Source organism: Rattus norvegicus, chromosome 11 (assembly GCF_036323735.1).
Source record: "Rattus norvegicus strain BN/NHsdMcwi chromosome 11, GRCr8, whole genome shotgun sequence".
Lineage (NCBI taxonomy): Eukaryota > Metazoa > Chordata > Mammalia > Rodentia > Muridae > Rattus > Rattus norvegicus.
Window position 1 is genome coordinate 77,665,052 of NC_086029.1, and position 17,593 is coordinate 77,682,644.

At 46.1% G+C, this 17,593-nt stretch overlaps 1 protein-coding gene across 3 annotated transcripts in view; it reads left to right on the top strand.

The window, feature by feature from the left end:
* Positions 1–17,593, top strand: part of Cd86 (CD86 molecule) — a 58,614-nt gene that overhangs the window by 17,487 nt on the left and 23,534 nt on the right. The window contains exons 1-2 of one of the 3 annotated variants that reach the window (XM_039088600.2): positions 4,164–4,466; positions 16,979–17,028. In XM_039088600.2, coding sequence (XP_038944528.1) covers positions 16,983–17,028 — 46 coding nt within the window. In that variant the 5' untranslated portion in view covers positions 4,164–4,466; positions 16,979–16,982. 3 annotated transcript variants of the gene reach the window in all.

The following is a 17,593-nucleotide window of genomic DNA, read 5'->3' on the forward strand; positions in this document are numbered from 1 at the left end:
TCTTTTAAAACTCCAGTCCCAGGGGATCCTGCATCGTCTTCTGGCTTCTGCAGGCACTGCCCACATGATACTCAGACATACATTCAGGGAAAACAATCAACACACATAGAAAATAAATAAATCTTTTTAAAAGAAGAGCAGTTCGGGAATTATGCTCACAGATACATTTCATTGACCTTGCATGGGTTTAAACTCTGTTCAGGAATATAAACACACATGAAACACTCACTTCCCTTATGCAGTGTGTGAGTGTATGTGTGGTAGGTATGTGAGTGTGTGTGCAGGGGATGGGCGGGGGGGTACTTGGATTAGACACAATATTTTACAGATTTTGTAAAAATATTTACTTAGTACACTACACTCTCAACTTGATTTTCAGATTGCTTTGAAGATGGTCTCACTCTGTCAACTATGTTGGTCTTAGACTCATTCTGTAGCCCAGACAGGCCTTCAATTTGATATCCTCTTACCTCCAAAGTATAGGAGACCCAGTTCCTATGTTTCTTTTAACTCAGTGTAATCCTACTACTGAACCTGCATTCTGCCCTGTGTTAGATACGGTTTTACTGATGTGAACGGACACCATGACCAAGGCAAGTCTTATAAGGACAACAGTTAATTGGAGCTGGCTTACAGGTTCAGATGTTCAGTCCATTGTCATCAAGGTAGGAGCATGGCAGTATCCAGGCAGGCATGGTGCAGGAGGAGCTGGAAGTTCTATATCTTGTTCTGAAGGCAAACAGGGAAAAACTGACTTCCAGGCAGCTAGAATGAGGGTATCCAAGCCCACTCTCAGTGACACACCTACTTCAATGAGGCTAGACCTCCTAATAGTGTCACCTCCTAATCGTGTATAGGGCCAAGCATATACAAATATCACATGCCCCTAGGACAGTAGATTCCATTCTGCTGGTCACCCAAGGGATTCCTTTTCTTGTTTCAAAGAAGTTTACCTGTGTCTGATGAAAGGCTTTGCATCTTCATTTGTGTTGGCTGCTATGGGGATATGAGAACCTTCACTAGCAGAACCCACCCTTGTCTGAGGAGTCTGGCAGCTCCCTACCTTATTTATACACCGAGGGTAGGAATATCTGTTGAGACTGCAACCTGAGCTGAGGTTAGCGCCTCTCTAGGTGTGAGTCATCGAGCCCTTAGGAAGTCACTACCGTGGGACACAAAGGGGAGGGTGCTTGGGTGTCCTACAAGTCTCCCTGGTCTTCTCTTTCTCTTGCAGTTCAAAGGGAGGAAAGATTCTAGAGATGCAGGGGCACCTACAGGAATCACCTATAATGGGTGTTTATCTCTCATGTCCCCATGTCCCAGCACACATCTCTGTATCAAGAATATTCAGAAAACAAATACCGACAAACATCACAATAAATAATGCAGTTATGAGTATTTATGGGAACCTCTTTGTTCTGTATTGAAACCATTTCTACCACCATCAAGAATTCTTTGAGACTGCCTTGCAACACAGGCTACAGAGGACCATGTAGCAAGCTTGTGGCTAAAGTGGGGAAATGGACCTAGACATCTGTTTGGGTGTTCTAAATGTCTTCGGGTTCCTGGCTCTGTCATGCAGAATATAGGTCTCAAGTAGGTACCCCCAGAAGCCATCTCTTGGGCAATGATTGGGTATGACTTCAGTAAGGCATGCTCCCTGAACATGCCCATGCCACCTCTGCTTCATCTCCCTCCCCTGCTTTTCACTGTAGCTTTGGCCTGAGCTGAGAACATCTCTGAGGAAGTGGAGTGACTGGGTAGAAAGCAGCTTCCCAAGGTTCCAATAGCTTTCTCCTCGCCAAGCACAAGGAACCTATCAGTGTCTGGCACAGTTAACCACCATCTCTGTGGCACCCTGTTTGCCCTCACCTCTGATGACATGATGAGAGTCAGAGGGGACTTTTGATTGACTGAGAGATGGTCCTAAACACCGACCCGGAGACGAGAGCAGGGAGGAGGCAGAGACCTAACCCAATCACATTAAGCCCACCCCCTGCCACTGTTTTAAGATAACACGAACTTTGGCTCATCAGAGATGATGCTGATTCTACACTGCCGAGTTCCCCCTGCTAGAATATGTGTTACTGACTGTGGGAGAGAGTGCTGGGTGGAAAGGGGCTGTTGATTGGGCTCCTAAAGACCATAACCAGTTGGGAGTGTGATTGGGCCAAAATTCTGGTAACTGGCTGAGAGGCAGAACTACTGAGGGATTTTATATCTGCTTTCAGCGAACCTAGAACAGTCCAATAGTATATTCTGGTGATTCTAGGAAGTAGGACGAGAATGAGTATCTAAATGATCCGCATGGATGCGTTGGGGGCTGAGTAGCAGTAGACTTGGGAGTGTTCTCAAAATGATGTTTCCATCTGGTTCTCTTAACGGGGGTTACATTTTCTAGAATGACAAGTGTTGGTCTAGCATGTGCAAGGGCCTGGGTTTGCTCCCCAGGGGGGGAAATTTTGATAGAAGCATATTAAATGTAATTTACCTCGTATTTTAATATATTTTAAAGATGTACTTTATTTGTGTGTGTGTGTGTGTGTGTGTGTGTGTGTGTCTGTGCAGGCACACTCGTGTGTCTGTGTGTTTGTGTCTGTATATCTGTGTTTATGTATCATAGAAGGAAATGTCAGATCCCTTGGAGTTGAGGTTGTAAGCATTTGTGAGCATTTGTCTGACACGAGTGCCAGGATCTAAACTCCAGTTTTCCAATAGAGCACTAAATGCCCTTGACCGCTGAGCCAACTCTCTACTCCCACCCTGCGCCCCCTGTTGTATTTTGATTTTTGAGCTCGTGGAAATAAAAAACACTTAAAAACGAAGTGACATTTTAAAGAATTCCCCTATACTGTGATAAGTGCATGAATTTTTTTAAAAAATATGCTCCAACCAAGGAACCACCAGGGACATTTTCAAATAAATAACAAAAAAAAAAGTACGTTTGTAAAATACAGGGGGCACCCCTGATTCCAGTAGCTCTCATCCGATAAAGGGTGTTCCTAAAATAAGGGTGCAGAGTCACTGGTGGGGCGTGATGACCCATTGACCCAGCAGAAACCCATGGGTTGGAGCAGCCCTGGACCAAACGAAGGTAACTGGCTTTTCAGATCTGTCTGGGAAGAACCACCATGAGCTCTGTTCACAGAATGAGGACCTTTGTGAAAAGGTCAGAGGATTGGAAAATACTCAGAAGGAAATGGGAGCACAATAAGGAAGACTAATTAAACCTGTAGTGTACCAGGTAAAGGACCTGCAAGTTTTACTCCTTTGCTGCAAACTCTCCTTTGTGCTCCATGGCCATGCAGCAAGGGATTCATAGCCTTGCATTCCACAGGCCAGAAGTCAGACTCCAGGATATCCAATGATTTGTCCAGACTCCAGCAGTCAAGCCAGGCTTCCATGGAGGACCACCAGGGGACCACCACCCCAAACCCCTGCTCTGTGTTCTTCAACCAGAAGACAATAACCTTGATAGTTTGTTCAGCCCTTCAGGGGGCCAGAGCTAGCCTCTAAGAAAGCTGGTGAGGTACATTCTATGAGGCTACCTCTGTCTTGAGTTCACCTCACAGACATGGAAATGCCCCATCTAACCCAGCTAGCTAGAGAGGCGGAGCCTGGCAGGGAAAGATCCAAGTACCTGAGAAGGAGTCATATACCCAGATGAGTAAACTCTATGGAAGACCCAGATTCAGAGAGCACACTTTGCACTCACACATCCTCACACTTCTGCATGTGACCGTCCCTCCTCGCTCAGAAGAACCCCTCCCCTCCTCTTGCCTAGGCAGGGTACACGGAAGTAATAGAAGCATTCTACGGGACAGTTAGGATTAGGTGAGTATGATCTGTAGTGCAAACTGGCTTCTAGAAGGATCTATGGAAAGTTCTTTCACAGAGGACTCCTCTGCTCTCTGGTTGGGTGTGAGATGCTGCACAGAGCATAAGGGTTAGCCACAGAGTTTACTCCTGGGACTCTTGGTGCATAGATGTGTCTGTTGTGTTTGTGGAAGGGGCTGTCTTTGGGGTTTTCCTCAGGGCTTTACACTGGCTGCCTGACCAAGGGCACACTTCTAGTCATTCTCGTCAGTGGAAATGCCCACCTACCAGCAGAAGTTATCTGGAACCAAGCACGACACAACCCCTGTCTGTGGTGTCAGTCTCTCTATTCAGTTCCCCTTTCTGTATCTGAGTTCTTCAGTCCTCAGATTTTTTCTCTGTATAAGGACGCCTAGGAGGCCTGGGGAGCGGACAAGGCTCCTTTTACTTTTTCTTCTTCTTCTTCTTCTATTTTTTACCTTCCACCTTTTTCCTTCAAGTTCCTGTGATCTTCGGGAATGCTACTGTGCTTGTGTGTGGGGTCCCTGAGCGCTGCGGTGGAGAGGCACTGGTGACATGTATGTCGTCAAGACATGTGTAACCTGGTGAGCACGGGAGACAGGAGCTGCAGCTGGGGCAGATGTTCAGAGGTGGGCAGTCAGCTGGAGAGGGAGGTGGGGGAGAGGGCAGAGGGCACACACTTAAACCTTCTGCTGATCACCCCTTGAGTTTCTGACCGTTTACATCGGATGTGGGGCATTACAGAAATGAGTGTCCACCATCCAGCTATGTGCTGTCATGGAGCCAAGAGACAGGACAGGCAGGAAATAGAAGCTGTCACTTACCAAATACTTGGGAGCTGCTCTTGGTTTTGGGGTGCTGGGAGTTTCCAGCAGTTCTGCTACAGAAAAAAGGTTTTGGTGGACACTGGCAATCCCGGAGCTTCTATACCGGGGCACTGTGGAAGAGGAAAATTCTCGCAGCTCTCTCTGTAGTGGCCTCTGATTGCCTGTGTGACTTTTCCGTGACAGGTCCAGAAATTCTTTCTCGTCTTCCTTCCCATCCAACTGCCTCATCTCAACATTATGAACAACTCATTTGGGGGAGGGGGGAATGCTCTTAGGTCAAAAGGAGCGCAGGCCGTGGTCTGATGTGTTCCTCATGCTGTGTACACATTTGCATTTGCAAATAGGCTCAAAATATTGCTTCCATTAATAGCAATGTAAGCTTCTGGAGAGAGAGGCGAAAAACAACTTTTAGCCAAGGGAACTTCCCACTCCTCAAATTATCATAATTAAGGAGTTGGCCTGTTCTCCTTAGATGGACCTTTGATCTCAGGACTAAAATGAGTATGTGCCCATGTCCATGCTCAGATCTGGTGGCTCCGTGCTGCGTCTGCCGCTGCTGCTGCTGCTGCTGCTGCTGCTGCTGCTGCTGCTGCTGCTGCTGCTGCTGTGTCTGCTGCACACACTGTGGGTGGGACTCGATAAGGCTCAAGTGAAATCTGTATGGAATATCAGCTCATTTATGCACTTAGCATATGTTTGCTGGCTTCTTAATATGTCCTAGGTAGAAGGGCATATATCAAAGGCATGCAGGAAAATTATATTCCTGCAGCTTCTAATGGGGAAGATAATATTAATGACAGGGACGCGGCCCTTGGGTAAGGAAGACATGGTTCTGGGTGGCTACTGACTGAAACTGTGTCTACTGATTCTGCTTCTGTTATCACCCCTGGGTGGAGAAGAGGATCTTTTATCATGTGAATTTGATGGGGATAGATGGGGAGAGGGGAAAATCGTGAAAGGTAAACTATTAAAATACACCAGACTCTTCAATAGAAGAATCAGAAGCTCTGAGGCCACCCAGTTTCAAGATGAGGTGGAAGTGGGAGTTAAGGGGAGGGATCTCTGGGGCAAAATTGCAACTGAAAACACACAGGAGTATGAAAAATGTCTGATGCAGGCCTGCAGGAGATGGGAGGCTCCCAGAAAGACTTCCACAACCCCGGCAAGTGTTGGCCAGTCACACTGGGCCAGGGAGAGTATTAGGGGAAGTGAGAAGAAGGCTAGGACCACAGCCTTTCAAGCAGACCCATGACCTTCTCTCGGCTCTCTTTGTTTCTGAATGGCATGTTGGGTACCCTTAGAATGAGGCTGGGAAAGAGATGCCATTTCAACACGAGAAGAGGAAGACAAAGTATGCTTGGAGTGCATCATATCTCCCTGCCAAGGTCTTAAGACCCGAATCACTCCGAGTGTCCCTTCCGGTCCTTATCTGTCACACCATAGGATTCCCTTCTGAGTCTCACGCTCTGTTTAGATACATTAACGTGAAGATAATTCCCCAGAGCTAACAGCGGATTCTTTTGTTTTTCTCTTCCACACAGCACATGCATCTTATGGGGGCTTTCAAAAGTGGCCTTGGTCCAAGGGATGAGTAATAGGGACTCCCAAAACTGGAGATCATCATGGTGCACGGGAAAGAGAGAAGGGGCTGTTCCACAGATTATGCCCTGATAACGTCCGTTTTTCTGTGTGACCATGGTTTTAGTTCTGAGACAGAGAGAAAGGGGGCTCCCCTGGGTCCCAGGATAAGCACTTTCCTTTGGGTGAATCTTGTGGCTCTTCTTCCCAGCAGGTAGAGTTCTTGAGTGGCAGGGCAGAGATCTAGGGAGATACCTGTGTCATGAGTTCACCTTTGGGTACTTTTTGGTAAAAAGGGAAAACTGGCTTTGAAAAACCATTAATACTTTAAAAGGGGAATAATCTTCCACTCAAACAAGCCTGATTATAGATACTGCTAAGAGAACTGAGTATCTGTCTTACAACCTAAGTCTACCGTTAGGGGCCAGGAAAGCTAAATGATGTTGCTATGTTCCTGCCAGGTCAGGGAGGGGAAGCCACCTACATTTTAGTAGTTTAGTTATCTCAGAAGGGAGTGAAAGCATAACCTTTTGCTACTCGTGAATCCGCTAATGCTCCTAATGTGTGGGCGTACTCTGCTCCCAAAGGAGTGCAGAAAACAATGGCTAAAGAAAAGAAAACAGAATGTAGGCAAGAGAGACCAAAGGGGATTTGCTCCAACGGGATATGAGAATGCCAGGGATGACTTAGCCTAGGGTAGGAGACGCGGCTGGGGTTGGGGTGGGGTGGGGCTAGAGGAAGCAGACCTCAGATTGAGTGACAATTGGCCAAAGCCAACTGTCTCCATCTCCGGGGCCTGCCAGACACCAGGAAGTGTTTGAGTCTCGGTGAGCACCCTGTGTCCTCAGCTCCTCCCAAAGGCCCCCACTCCTCCTCCTCCGGTTTCCTTCCCTCCTCATTTGGGTTCCTAAGCCTTTTAGTACTGGCCTCATGGGTCATCCTGAAAGCAGCGCTCACTCTTGCCAGGTCATGGATGGGTTATCATCGTACGCTTTTCTGCATTGGTTTTTGTGGCTGTTGTCTGTTTGTCTTTCCCTTCTGAGACATTAACCCCAAACTTCCAATTTATTGAACCAGATGCGAATTCCTTATCTGACTTTCCAGCCTTGATAAGCTCCCCTGTGCTATTTACAGAATCGGATTTCCCGTTATTCAACTAGTCTCTCCCCAAATCCAGTCAGCTAAATAAATAAATAAATAAATAAATAAATAAATAAATAAATAACCAAATAACCAAATAACCAAATACATACACATACATACATACATACATACATACACTTGCTATGAAGGATTTGGTCACCCATTCATTTCCAAATATCCTTAAAGGTTTTTCTAGAGGCTGAAAAGATTAATTATGGGGTTCAGGGATTAAGAGCAGTGTCTGCTCTTCTAGAGGACCCTGGTTCCATTCCTAGTACCTAGTGGCTAACAACTGCCTGTAACTACAGTCAGTTTTGGGGAATCTGATGCCCTCTTCTGGCTTTCCACGGTGCTGCATACATGTGTTGCACAGACTTACGTGCAGGCAAACCACCCAAATAGAAAACAATAATTAAAAAAAAATATTCTAAAGTAATTCTATATGTTTATATCTCAGAACCTTATGAAAACAGTAGACTAGCATTAAACATAAATGTTCCCAAGGTGAAGAAATTACAAAGATTCGAAGGGAAGTTTATACCACTTATCGGGATCTGACCATCACTTCTTGTATCACTGTTTAAAAATATCACATTGTATTTATGATGTATACATTGTAAAAACATGTACAACCAATATCGATTAACAATGAGACATTGAGCCGAGGTGTTGCCCATTGATAGCTTGCTGTACAAGCCCCTAGGGTCCAGCCCCAGCACTGCAGAAAGAACAATTTGAGAAAAAAAATTCTCAAAGAATATTATACCAATAAAAAAATATACATTGATCATCGAACTCAGGATTACTTGCATGCGCACGTGTGTGTGTGTGTGTGTGTGTGTGTGTGTGTGTGTGCATCAAGACTGTAATTGTAATGTTTAGTTGTGTGAAGCCATCGGCATATAAAAGTGGCTTGTTGTCCGAGCTTCTTCGATTTATGTTAGGTAGATGTGTAGGATGTCTAGAGTGAGGACCGGGACACAGAATGTCTTGCAGGAAAGGGTTATTGGGAGCTTGCAAAGCCTTTCACAGACAAAGCAGGTGCCAGCCACATCAAGTTCCTGGACATTAACAGTTGTTGATGGTATAGGAGGAGATTCAGAGGAGAATTCTTAAACAGTGCTGTGGCCCAGCCTGAAACCTTCATGGGCTAAGGTCTCAGAATGAGTGGCCAGAGTCAACACTATGTAGGGAGAGTTTCATCCACCCTAATAGAAATTGGCTCCAGCAGCCACTCAGTTGCCTGTCTCTGAGACCAGCCACTCTCCCGGCCCAGTTCTAAAACCACCACTGTCTCTTGTTAGGGGTGGGGTGCAGGGGGGCTATAGGTAGGAGTGCTTGCTCTTGTCTTCTGGAAGATCACTGGTAGTTAGCTCATGGCTCTCTGTACTTGGGGACATCCTCAGAGGACACTGTATTGCCCACTGTGTTAAACTGAAAGGAAAGGGCTCCGGTGGGATAGAGGGAGACGGGATGCCAGGGGCCATCTTTTATTTTCGTATTTCCCATGAATGTGATGAGATGCTTGGTCGTGGGATTTTAAGGTTGTAGAGCTCAACTGCACAACAATTCAAGAATCCCCTTAAAATGTCTATTCTATATCATCAGCCTATGTTTTACTTGAGCTGCTCTGCTGATGGGGTACACATACCTCAGAAGAAAGTCCAGACTCAGATTGTGGCTATTAAAAGTTCTTCCCCTAGAGCTGAAATCTGGCTCCCTGTGACTTCTAGCTACTGGAAGTGCTTGCCTTCCAACCACAGTGTACCTCCCTTTCTCCTGGAGGGCCCCTCACTATTTGCCCTTGGCCATCACACAGATCTACAGCCCTCTCTCTTTCAGGTTCGTTTACCTGGGTCTTTTAATTGTTCCTCATTTGACATTTTCCCAGGATCCCCTGGTGAATCGTGCTGCCCTTTCACTTGATAATCGCCACTTCTGTCATTGTTACTCAAGTATGACCCTCGCCTTGCTTCATGAGATGCCACGGTGATGTGGTCTGATTATCACCGATGACAGTGGGCAGATGCTAGTTAAGACAGGATTAATGTGGCTTGGGGTGTGGCTCAGTGGTGGGACACTTGACTACTATGCCTCAGGCCCTGAGTGCCATCTCCATCATCCTCTGTCTCCAATGAAAAGGATCAAATTAATGTTGATGGTTATTAGGTCACACTAGCATGGCATAGTTCCTCGTGCATAAGGCATTTCTCTAGCTCCTGTCACTCCACTTACACAGTCTTAAAGCCCAAGTTTGGATCATCAAGCTGACCCTTACAGGGACTCCTGTCTCTCTCTTCTAGGGTTTCATGATTATCCGGTTGGCTGACATTTGGTTAATTTTTGTGTCATTTGCATATTTGAAATGAATGAATATTGCTGTCATTCACAGTTTTAATAAATGTGTGAAAATAAAACAAAAGAAAATAGAGAGTCCCATAGCACCCAGACTGCTTGTTAGCTTTTGGTCAACTTGACACCAACTGGGTCATCTGGGAAGAGGGTCTCTCAATTGAGAAAATAGGTCCATCGAATTAATGGGCATCTGCACAAGTCTGTGGGAGCACTTTTTTTTTCTTTTTTGTCGGAGCTGGGGACCGAACCCAGGGCCTTGAGCTTGCTAGGCAAGCGCTCTACCACTGAGCTAAATCCCCCCCCCCCCCCCGAGGGAGCACTTTCTAGACTAATGACTAATGTGGAAGGGTCCGGCCAATTGTGGGAGGTTGTGCTGGCGAGTAAGAAATGTGAGCCTGAGGAACAAGCCAGGAAGCAGTGTCCTCCCATGGCCCTGCCTCAGGTTTGCCTCGGTTCCTGTTTCTGCCCTTACTTCCTTTAATGACAGCCTGTGATTGTGATGTGTAAGCCAAATGAACCCTTTCCTCTCTAAGTTGCTTTTGCTTGTGCCTTTTATCACAGCAATAAAAGAAAAACCAGGGTGCAAATGAACTAACTCTTGGTCATTATGATGTTAACCCATCAGCATATCCCATCCATTGATTGTAGTCCTATCTCTTGGTCAATCCTCTTCCACATTTTTCTTTTAACCATCTCAGACAGAACAGTCATCACTTTCACTTGAACAATTGTAGTGAGACAGGCTTCTTGAGTCTTTCTGGCTTCTTGGCTACTCATTTGTTAAAACAAAAAAAAGCATCTTGCTTGATGTAAATTTTGATTATGTCACTCGGGTATAGTTTCTTTAGTCATGTTAAAGAACAAAATCTTTAGCAAACACACAAGGCAAGTGTGTTCTGTCCCAAGCTGAGCTCTCCTGCCTTGCCTACCACCCGCCTGCACTTGGACCACACACACTCTTGGATCTTCCCCCTGCCCCAGTGCCTTTGCATGTGATATTGCTTTGGATCAGAGCCCTTTCTAGCTTGCCACCCCTGCCAGCTCTTCGCCTAGTTAGTACCTCTGGATTTATTTTCTTTAGATGTTCATTACAAACTTTCCTAGAGGTACTGCTGGACTATTTCCCTCATACAGTTCTGGGGTCAGAATTAGGCCTCAGGGGGATTCTCTGGTTCAAAAAGCTTTCCAACTGCATCTGCTAGATAAATGAATGAAATGCTATCCACTCACTCTGGTCAAACAGTTCCTTGTTATCACAGAGAACCAGTCCAAACAAGTCAATTATGGGTCAACCTTGGAGTCAGGAGAAAAGGTTAGACCCCACCTCTTTGTGGGAGGGTATTAGAATGCAGGTGGCAATACTGAATACTAAAATAGCACTTTAGACGAGTCATATGAAAACTTTCTTCAGTGCCACGAACATCTTTCCTAGTAAAATTTTTATATTTGTTTATGTTTAATTGACGATTATCTTGCTCCTTTTCCAAACCAAGCAACTGCTCTACGACAGGCCATTTGCCATTTCTGACTTTGCTCATCACCCTGTCCCCAGCGCTGAGCACAGTGTCCGCCTCAATGAACGTTTGCTGAGGCGCGAATGAACACAGAACCACCCAGTCTTGACGGCAGTGATTCCGCACTGTTCTCAAACACCTCACTGTGCCAGAGCCTTGTTAACGGTCAAAAGCACGGGACCCCAAACAATGTCCATCCTTTGCAGTTCGCAAACTTCAAATGAAAGGGAATAACTCCACCCTATTCCTCCGGGAGGCTCAACGACAACACTAGCCACTGTTAGCGCGTTGCTTTAGCTTTGAGACTCTGAAGAACTCTAGTACGTTATGACAGTAGAGGCAAACAGAGGCTCCAGCAATGAGTGTTCGTGGGATCTGCGTCCCCCAGCCAGCAGATGGATCCACCCAGAGTCGGCTTGTTCGGCCATAAGTGTACACGGGCAGAGAACAGTGGCCCTAGTGCGCTTGCGCTGAAAGACCTGGTCCTTCCTCTAGTGGCTGTGTTATCTGCTGTTTCGCTTGTAGCGTGAACGCCCATACACTCTAGGAGGAGCTGAACGCTACCACTCTCTGCAATGTTTTTCAGCTTGACTTAATCCTGCACACTACCTTTCTTTTGAATGCTATGTGAAGGATCCAGGCCTATGTATCTTTATATCTCCCTAAACCTTTAATGCTGAAAATAGTCAGTAAATATTTGCCTTTAAGACGGTGTGAATGGGGGCTGGGGATTTAGCTCAGTGGTAGAGCGCTTACCTAGGAAGCGCAAGGCCCTGGGTTCGGTCCCCAACTCCGGAAAAAAAAAGAACCAAAAAAAAAAAAAAAAAAAAAAAAAAGACGACGGTGTGAACCTTGCCGAGACAATACCCCTCTTAGCAGCATTTCTCTAGCACCTGGTTACTGCTACTACGTTCAGGACAAAGTCTTTTCCACTGCTGGCTTCCTGATTTCTCTCAGGGAATCCTTCCCCCACTTCCTCTTTCAGAACAGCATGGTCCTGTGTCACCTCTTCTGCCTCAACTAGATCCCGGTGCCTGTGCTAGAGCCTGTTGCCTGTGAGGGGTGGGGAGCGTTCTCTACCTGGCACACAGTAGGAGCTCCCGAAGCATCTGTGGAATGATTTGCCTATTAGGACAAAACCTCCCATGATGCAAATGGAGGCTTTGACCCGGTTCTACCCTGTCACAGGGTCTGCCAAGGGTTCCGTAGTGATTTTAGGTTATGTTCTAGTAGTGTGCTATCCCCTCTTATCCCGCCAGTGGGAAGATTCAGAATCTTTTTGCTTGCTACCCACGTGCTGCTGATTCCGGTTGGCACTTTTAAAGGGACCACATTGTGTCTCAGCTCTTTCGCTGCTAGGTTCATGGCCTCAAACATATCTTCAGCCTTTGAAATGGGTTCTTCATCCGTGTCATGGGGGTGAACAGTCTCATCTAGTCACGGGAAAAAAAAAAAAACAGGGTACTTGGTCATTAATCCCACCACTCTTACTCATGCTTTGTAGCTAGGTATATAAAGTCAGTGAAGATGGTATTCTTGGGCACTTTGGTTTCTAGACTGTAACTCTTCTTGTGTGAACGGTATTTTTTTTTTTTTTTTTTTTTTTTTTTTTTTTTTTTTAGGCTTTTCACTAGCCTATCCACCTCTTAGGTCTGATTCTGCTTCTAGTGACAGAAATCTGTCAGAGAATCCCCCCCGGTCGCCCGATAAATTCTTAGGTTCTTTCCTCTCCCATTGCCTCTGAATGCTTCCTCTGATAGTAAGAGTTTCCATTTCTTGTGCCACCTGGTAAAAGCCTTGCCTATGTTTGAAGTTTGGGGGACAGTTCTTTCCTGGGGAAGTAATATCTCTGTTCTGAGCCAACTAGAGTGGAAAGACTGGCTTCCTAAAGTACACACAAACCACACACACACACACACAGACCACACACACACACACACACACACACACACAGACCACACAGACCACACACACACACACACATAGACCACACACATACACACACACACAGAGACCACACACACACACATACCACACAGACCACACATACACACAGACCACACACATACACACACATAGACCACACACATACACACACACACAGAGACCACACACACACACATACCACACAGACCACACAGACCACACACACACACACACATAGACCACACACATACACACACACACAGAGACCACACACACACACATACCACACAGACCACACATACACACAGACCACACACATACACACACATAGACCACACACATACACACACACACAGAGACCACACACACACACACACACAGACCACACAGACCACACACACACACACACATAGACCACACACATACACACACACACAGAGACCACACACACACACATACCACACAGACCACACATACACACAGACCACACACACACACACACATAGACCACACACATACACACACACACAGAGACCACACACACACATACCACACAGACCACACATACACACAGACCACACACATACACACACATAGACCACACACACACACACACAGACCACACACACACACACACACACACACACAGACCACACAGACCACACACACACACACACACATACCACACAGACCACACATACACACAGACCACACACAAACACACACACACACAGACCACACATACACACAGACCACACACATACACACACACATAGACCACACATACACACACACTCACCCTTTCTAAAGGAAGGTTGTGCCCATGTGTTAGGAATGGACACCAGAGGTGTCTGCAGTGTCTGCCAGGCTGGTGTGCAGTCTCCTTGTGAGCAACAGTGATGTTTCTCTGGAGAACTGGAACGGTCTGGCAAGTCCAGGGTGTGAGGTGTAGAAGATTGCCATCCTCAAACCCCTACATGGCTTTTGCTGAAGCCTGGTATGCTTACTGTAGGTAATTTCAGAGAATAAAACCAGTACTGAGCTGGGTGTGGTTGTGCTAGTGTATAAACCCTTTACTTGGAGGTTGAGGCAGGGGAATCATGCATTTGAGGCAATCCTGCACTACAGAGCAAAACCTGTTCTCAAATCCTCATCCTGCAAAAAACAAACAAAAAACAACAAAAAACAACAAATAAACAAAAAAACCCAAAACAAAAAACAAACAAAATAACACCAAACAAACAAACAAACAAACAAACAAAAAAACCCACTCACAAAGCTGGTAACAGTCAATGCAAAGATGTGAAAGAGACTGCTGTTTTTAATTAGGGAAAGACAAGTTTCCAAATGGAGAAGTTTGCAATAGCACGGACTTCCTGGGCAGGGCCAGAGCTTTGCCCCACCCAGGGAGTTACAGGGACCATTTGTTCTAGATTTCAGAAAGCTATTATTCGGTGGATCTCAACCTTCCTAATGCCATGACCTCTTAAGACAGTTCCTCATGCTGTAGGGACCCCCAACCATAAAATTATTTTCATTACTAATTCATAACTGCAATTTTGGCACTGTGATAAAATGCAATGTAAAAATATCTGATATTTCTGATGGTCTTAGGCAGCCCTGTGAAAAGGTCATTTGTCACGACGCACAGATTGAGACGCCCCCCCACCCCCGCCATAATGGTTCCATCTGAGTTAAACTAATCAAGTTAAGTTTATAGCATAGGATCATTTGATTCTGTGACCCTGTGTGTTTGACACGTCAGGTGGGGAAAAGTTCTTTGATTAGATTTAGCGTGCTGACTTTTCAGGTATTATACAGACTCCTATATTTAGGTAGGAATTCAGACATAAAGAGGCCCCAGCCTTCAAATCCATGATAAATAGGATAGTGTGAGTGACTTAATATGAAGATATGGGCAAGGGGTCCCCAGGCTCCACGGTCATGCCGTGTTGGCTACAGCTCAACCGGCAATGCTAAACCCTAACATCCATTACAGTTACCGGGAGAGAGGGAGAAAAAAACTACGGGGAACCAGACATTAGTACATCGAACATCGAATATTTTGGCAGCCGAACTTACCTGTAACATTATCACTGCTAATATTCTATGTGTGTGTGTGGGGGGGAAGCTTCCACAGCTTAACAAGAGAAAGTCAGACTCAAAACAGGATTCGGGGAGGGGGTTGGGGGAGGGCTGCGTGATGAACGCGTGGCGTAAGAAATACGAACATCTTAATCATTTGGCGGGATACTCCGATTCATAAGAGAAATTTGTTTTTGAAATAGCAGTGGAAACCACCAAACACGCGTGGCTTATTAGACTTGGAAGAACAAGTCAGAAAAATGTCCGCCAAGGATATGGAGGAATCAGTTACTGGGCGCCTTTGATGGGAATGTGGGGGACTGTAGGAGAGTGGTTCCTCAGAGGGTTTAAAATAGAATCTCCGTATGACCCACTTTCCCACTTCTCAGTTTGTATCTAAAAGAAGTGAAAGCAGAAAACCGGGGAGAAATCTGAATGCTCCTGTTCGCAGCAGCATCCTTCACAGCACTGAAGGATGTACTTAATTCAGGCAGCCATCTGCACATGGCTGCAGACACTGAACCCGGTGTGAGCATCGTCAGAAGTGTGGAAATTCCAGCAGGGGCTGCAATATGGATGGGCCCCTAAGGCACCGTGACAAGTGAAGCAAACCCACCACAGGAAGCTAAATACTGTATGATTCCACTTACATCTACGTCAGGTCCGTGGAGACAGGAAGTGGTTTCTGAGACAAAGGCAGGAGGGAAGAAGGAGGACGGAGCACTGTTTACAGAGTCTAGAGTTTCCATCTCGCAAAATGACGCGAGACTTTGGGATACAGCGACGTTGATGGTTACACGATGCAAATTTCTTTTATATGCTACTGCATGTCTGAAAATGAGCAGACTAGTAAACATTGTATGTATTTTGTCACAGCTTTAAAAAAAATTACAGTGAGGGAGCTGAGAAATTCATTCAGTTGGCGGGGCACTTGTCTGGCAAACACAAGGCCCTGGGTTCAATTCAAAACACTGTCAAAAATGCATAACGAAGTGTCACTGTCCCGGTGACTTCCATGTATGCTAAACTTTGAAGACCACAGGAAAATCAAAGAAAGTTTGGTTTTACTCAAGTGTCTCAGTGCACTCTTGTATTCCCTGCATTGGTTGAAAAAAGTAATTAATGCTTGCCCTACAGCAGAATGTTCCACAGCCTCGTCACCTAACATCAAGTACATCTGGCTAATGTTAGTCCTGATCAGCTGCGGGAAGGGTGCAGAGGGTTGGAGAGCTTTATGCTGCTTCAGTCTGAAAACTAAGCCTCTGCCTTTGTGAGACTTGGGCATCGTATTGGTCCTTGGTCTTTTCCTTAGGATTCCCTGAGCCTGGGAAGGAAAAGGAGGGAGGAGGGAGGAGGGAGGATGGAGGAGGGAGGAGGGAGGAGGGAGGAGGGGAGAGGGAGAAGGGAGGAGGGGAGAGGGAGGAGGGAGGAGGGGAGAGGGAGGACGGAGGAGGGGAGAGGGAGGAGAGAGGAGACCTCTGTTACTATGTTTAGAAGCAGCAGCCATCTTTTCTGCCCTCAGTAACATGGCCTGCCTCACTGCAAAGGAGGCTGGGAAATATGGCCTGTGTGTGGAGCTAAAAGGGGGAAATGACTTCAGTGAACATGAGAACCTACATGAATTTTAATATTCTTTCTAAGTCATGTTTCAGTGAACAATTGTTTTCAGTCTCACTTTCTAACTAGGTTTTATCTTGTCTTTTTCAACTCCAGCACCATGTACTTGGGAATCCTTTTCTCGGTGTTGGCCTATCTGCTCTCAGGTAAGAACCCTTTTCTGTGTAAAGTCCTAGAGTTCTTCTGCTGTCTTCCAGCGAGTCAGACCACTGCAAGCCCAGGCCTGAGAGTTGTTGGCATGGTTTGCTCACGTTTGACTAGAGTTGCCTAAGACTCCATGGCAAGTAACTTTCCTAGAGAGTAGGCAAGGCTCAAGACCATGACCAGATGTCTCCAGTCTGGGCATCTTCCTCCCCAGCAACCAAACCCCCAGGATCTTGACGCACAGTGCAAGGTGGAGTGTCCTGTCCAGGACTCCTAGAGGAGTAAAGAAGGCCACGACAGTAAAGCCTCTGACTCTACTCCACACATACACATCTGGTCTTTTCAGTCCCCATTTTCAATATTCTCAAGCCCTTAGGAAACAGCTTCCAAAAACTTCTTCTTGTAGTACTGGTTCACCACCCACAACCTTCTTCCTTAGCTTGTGCCCTAGTCCGTACTGGTCATGCTTTGTGACTCTGGACCTCCAGATAATCATGCCAGCCAATTTACTCTAAAGCTAACTTAACTCATGCTTCAGTGTTCCCGCTTGCAAGGCTCCCCCTTTCT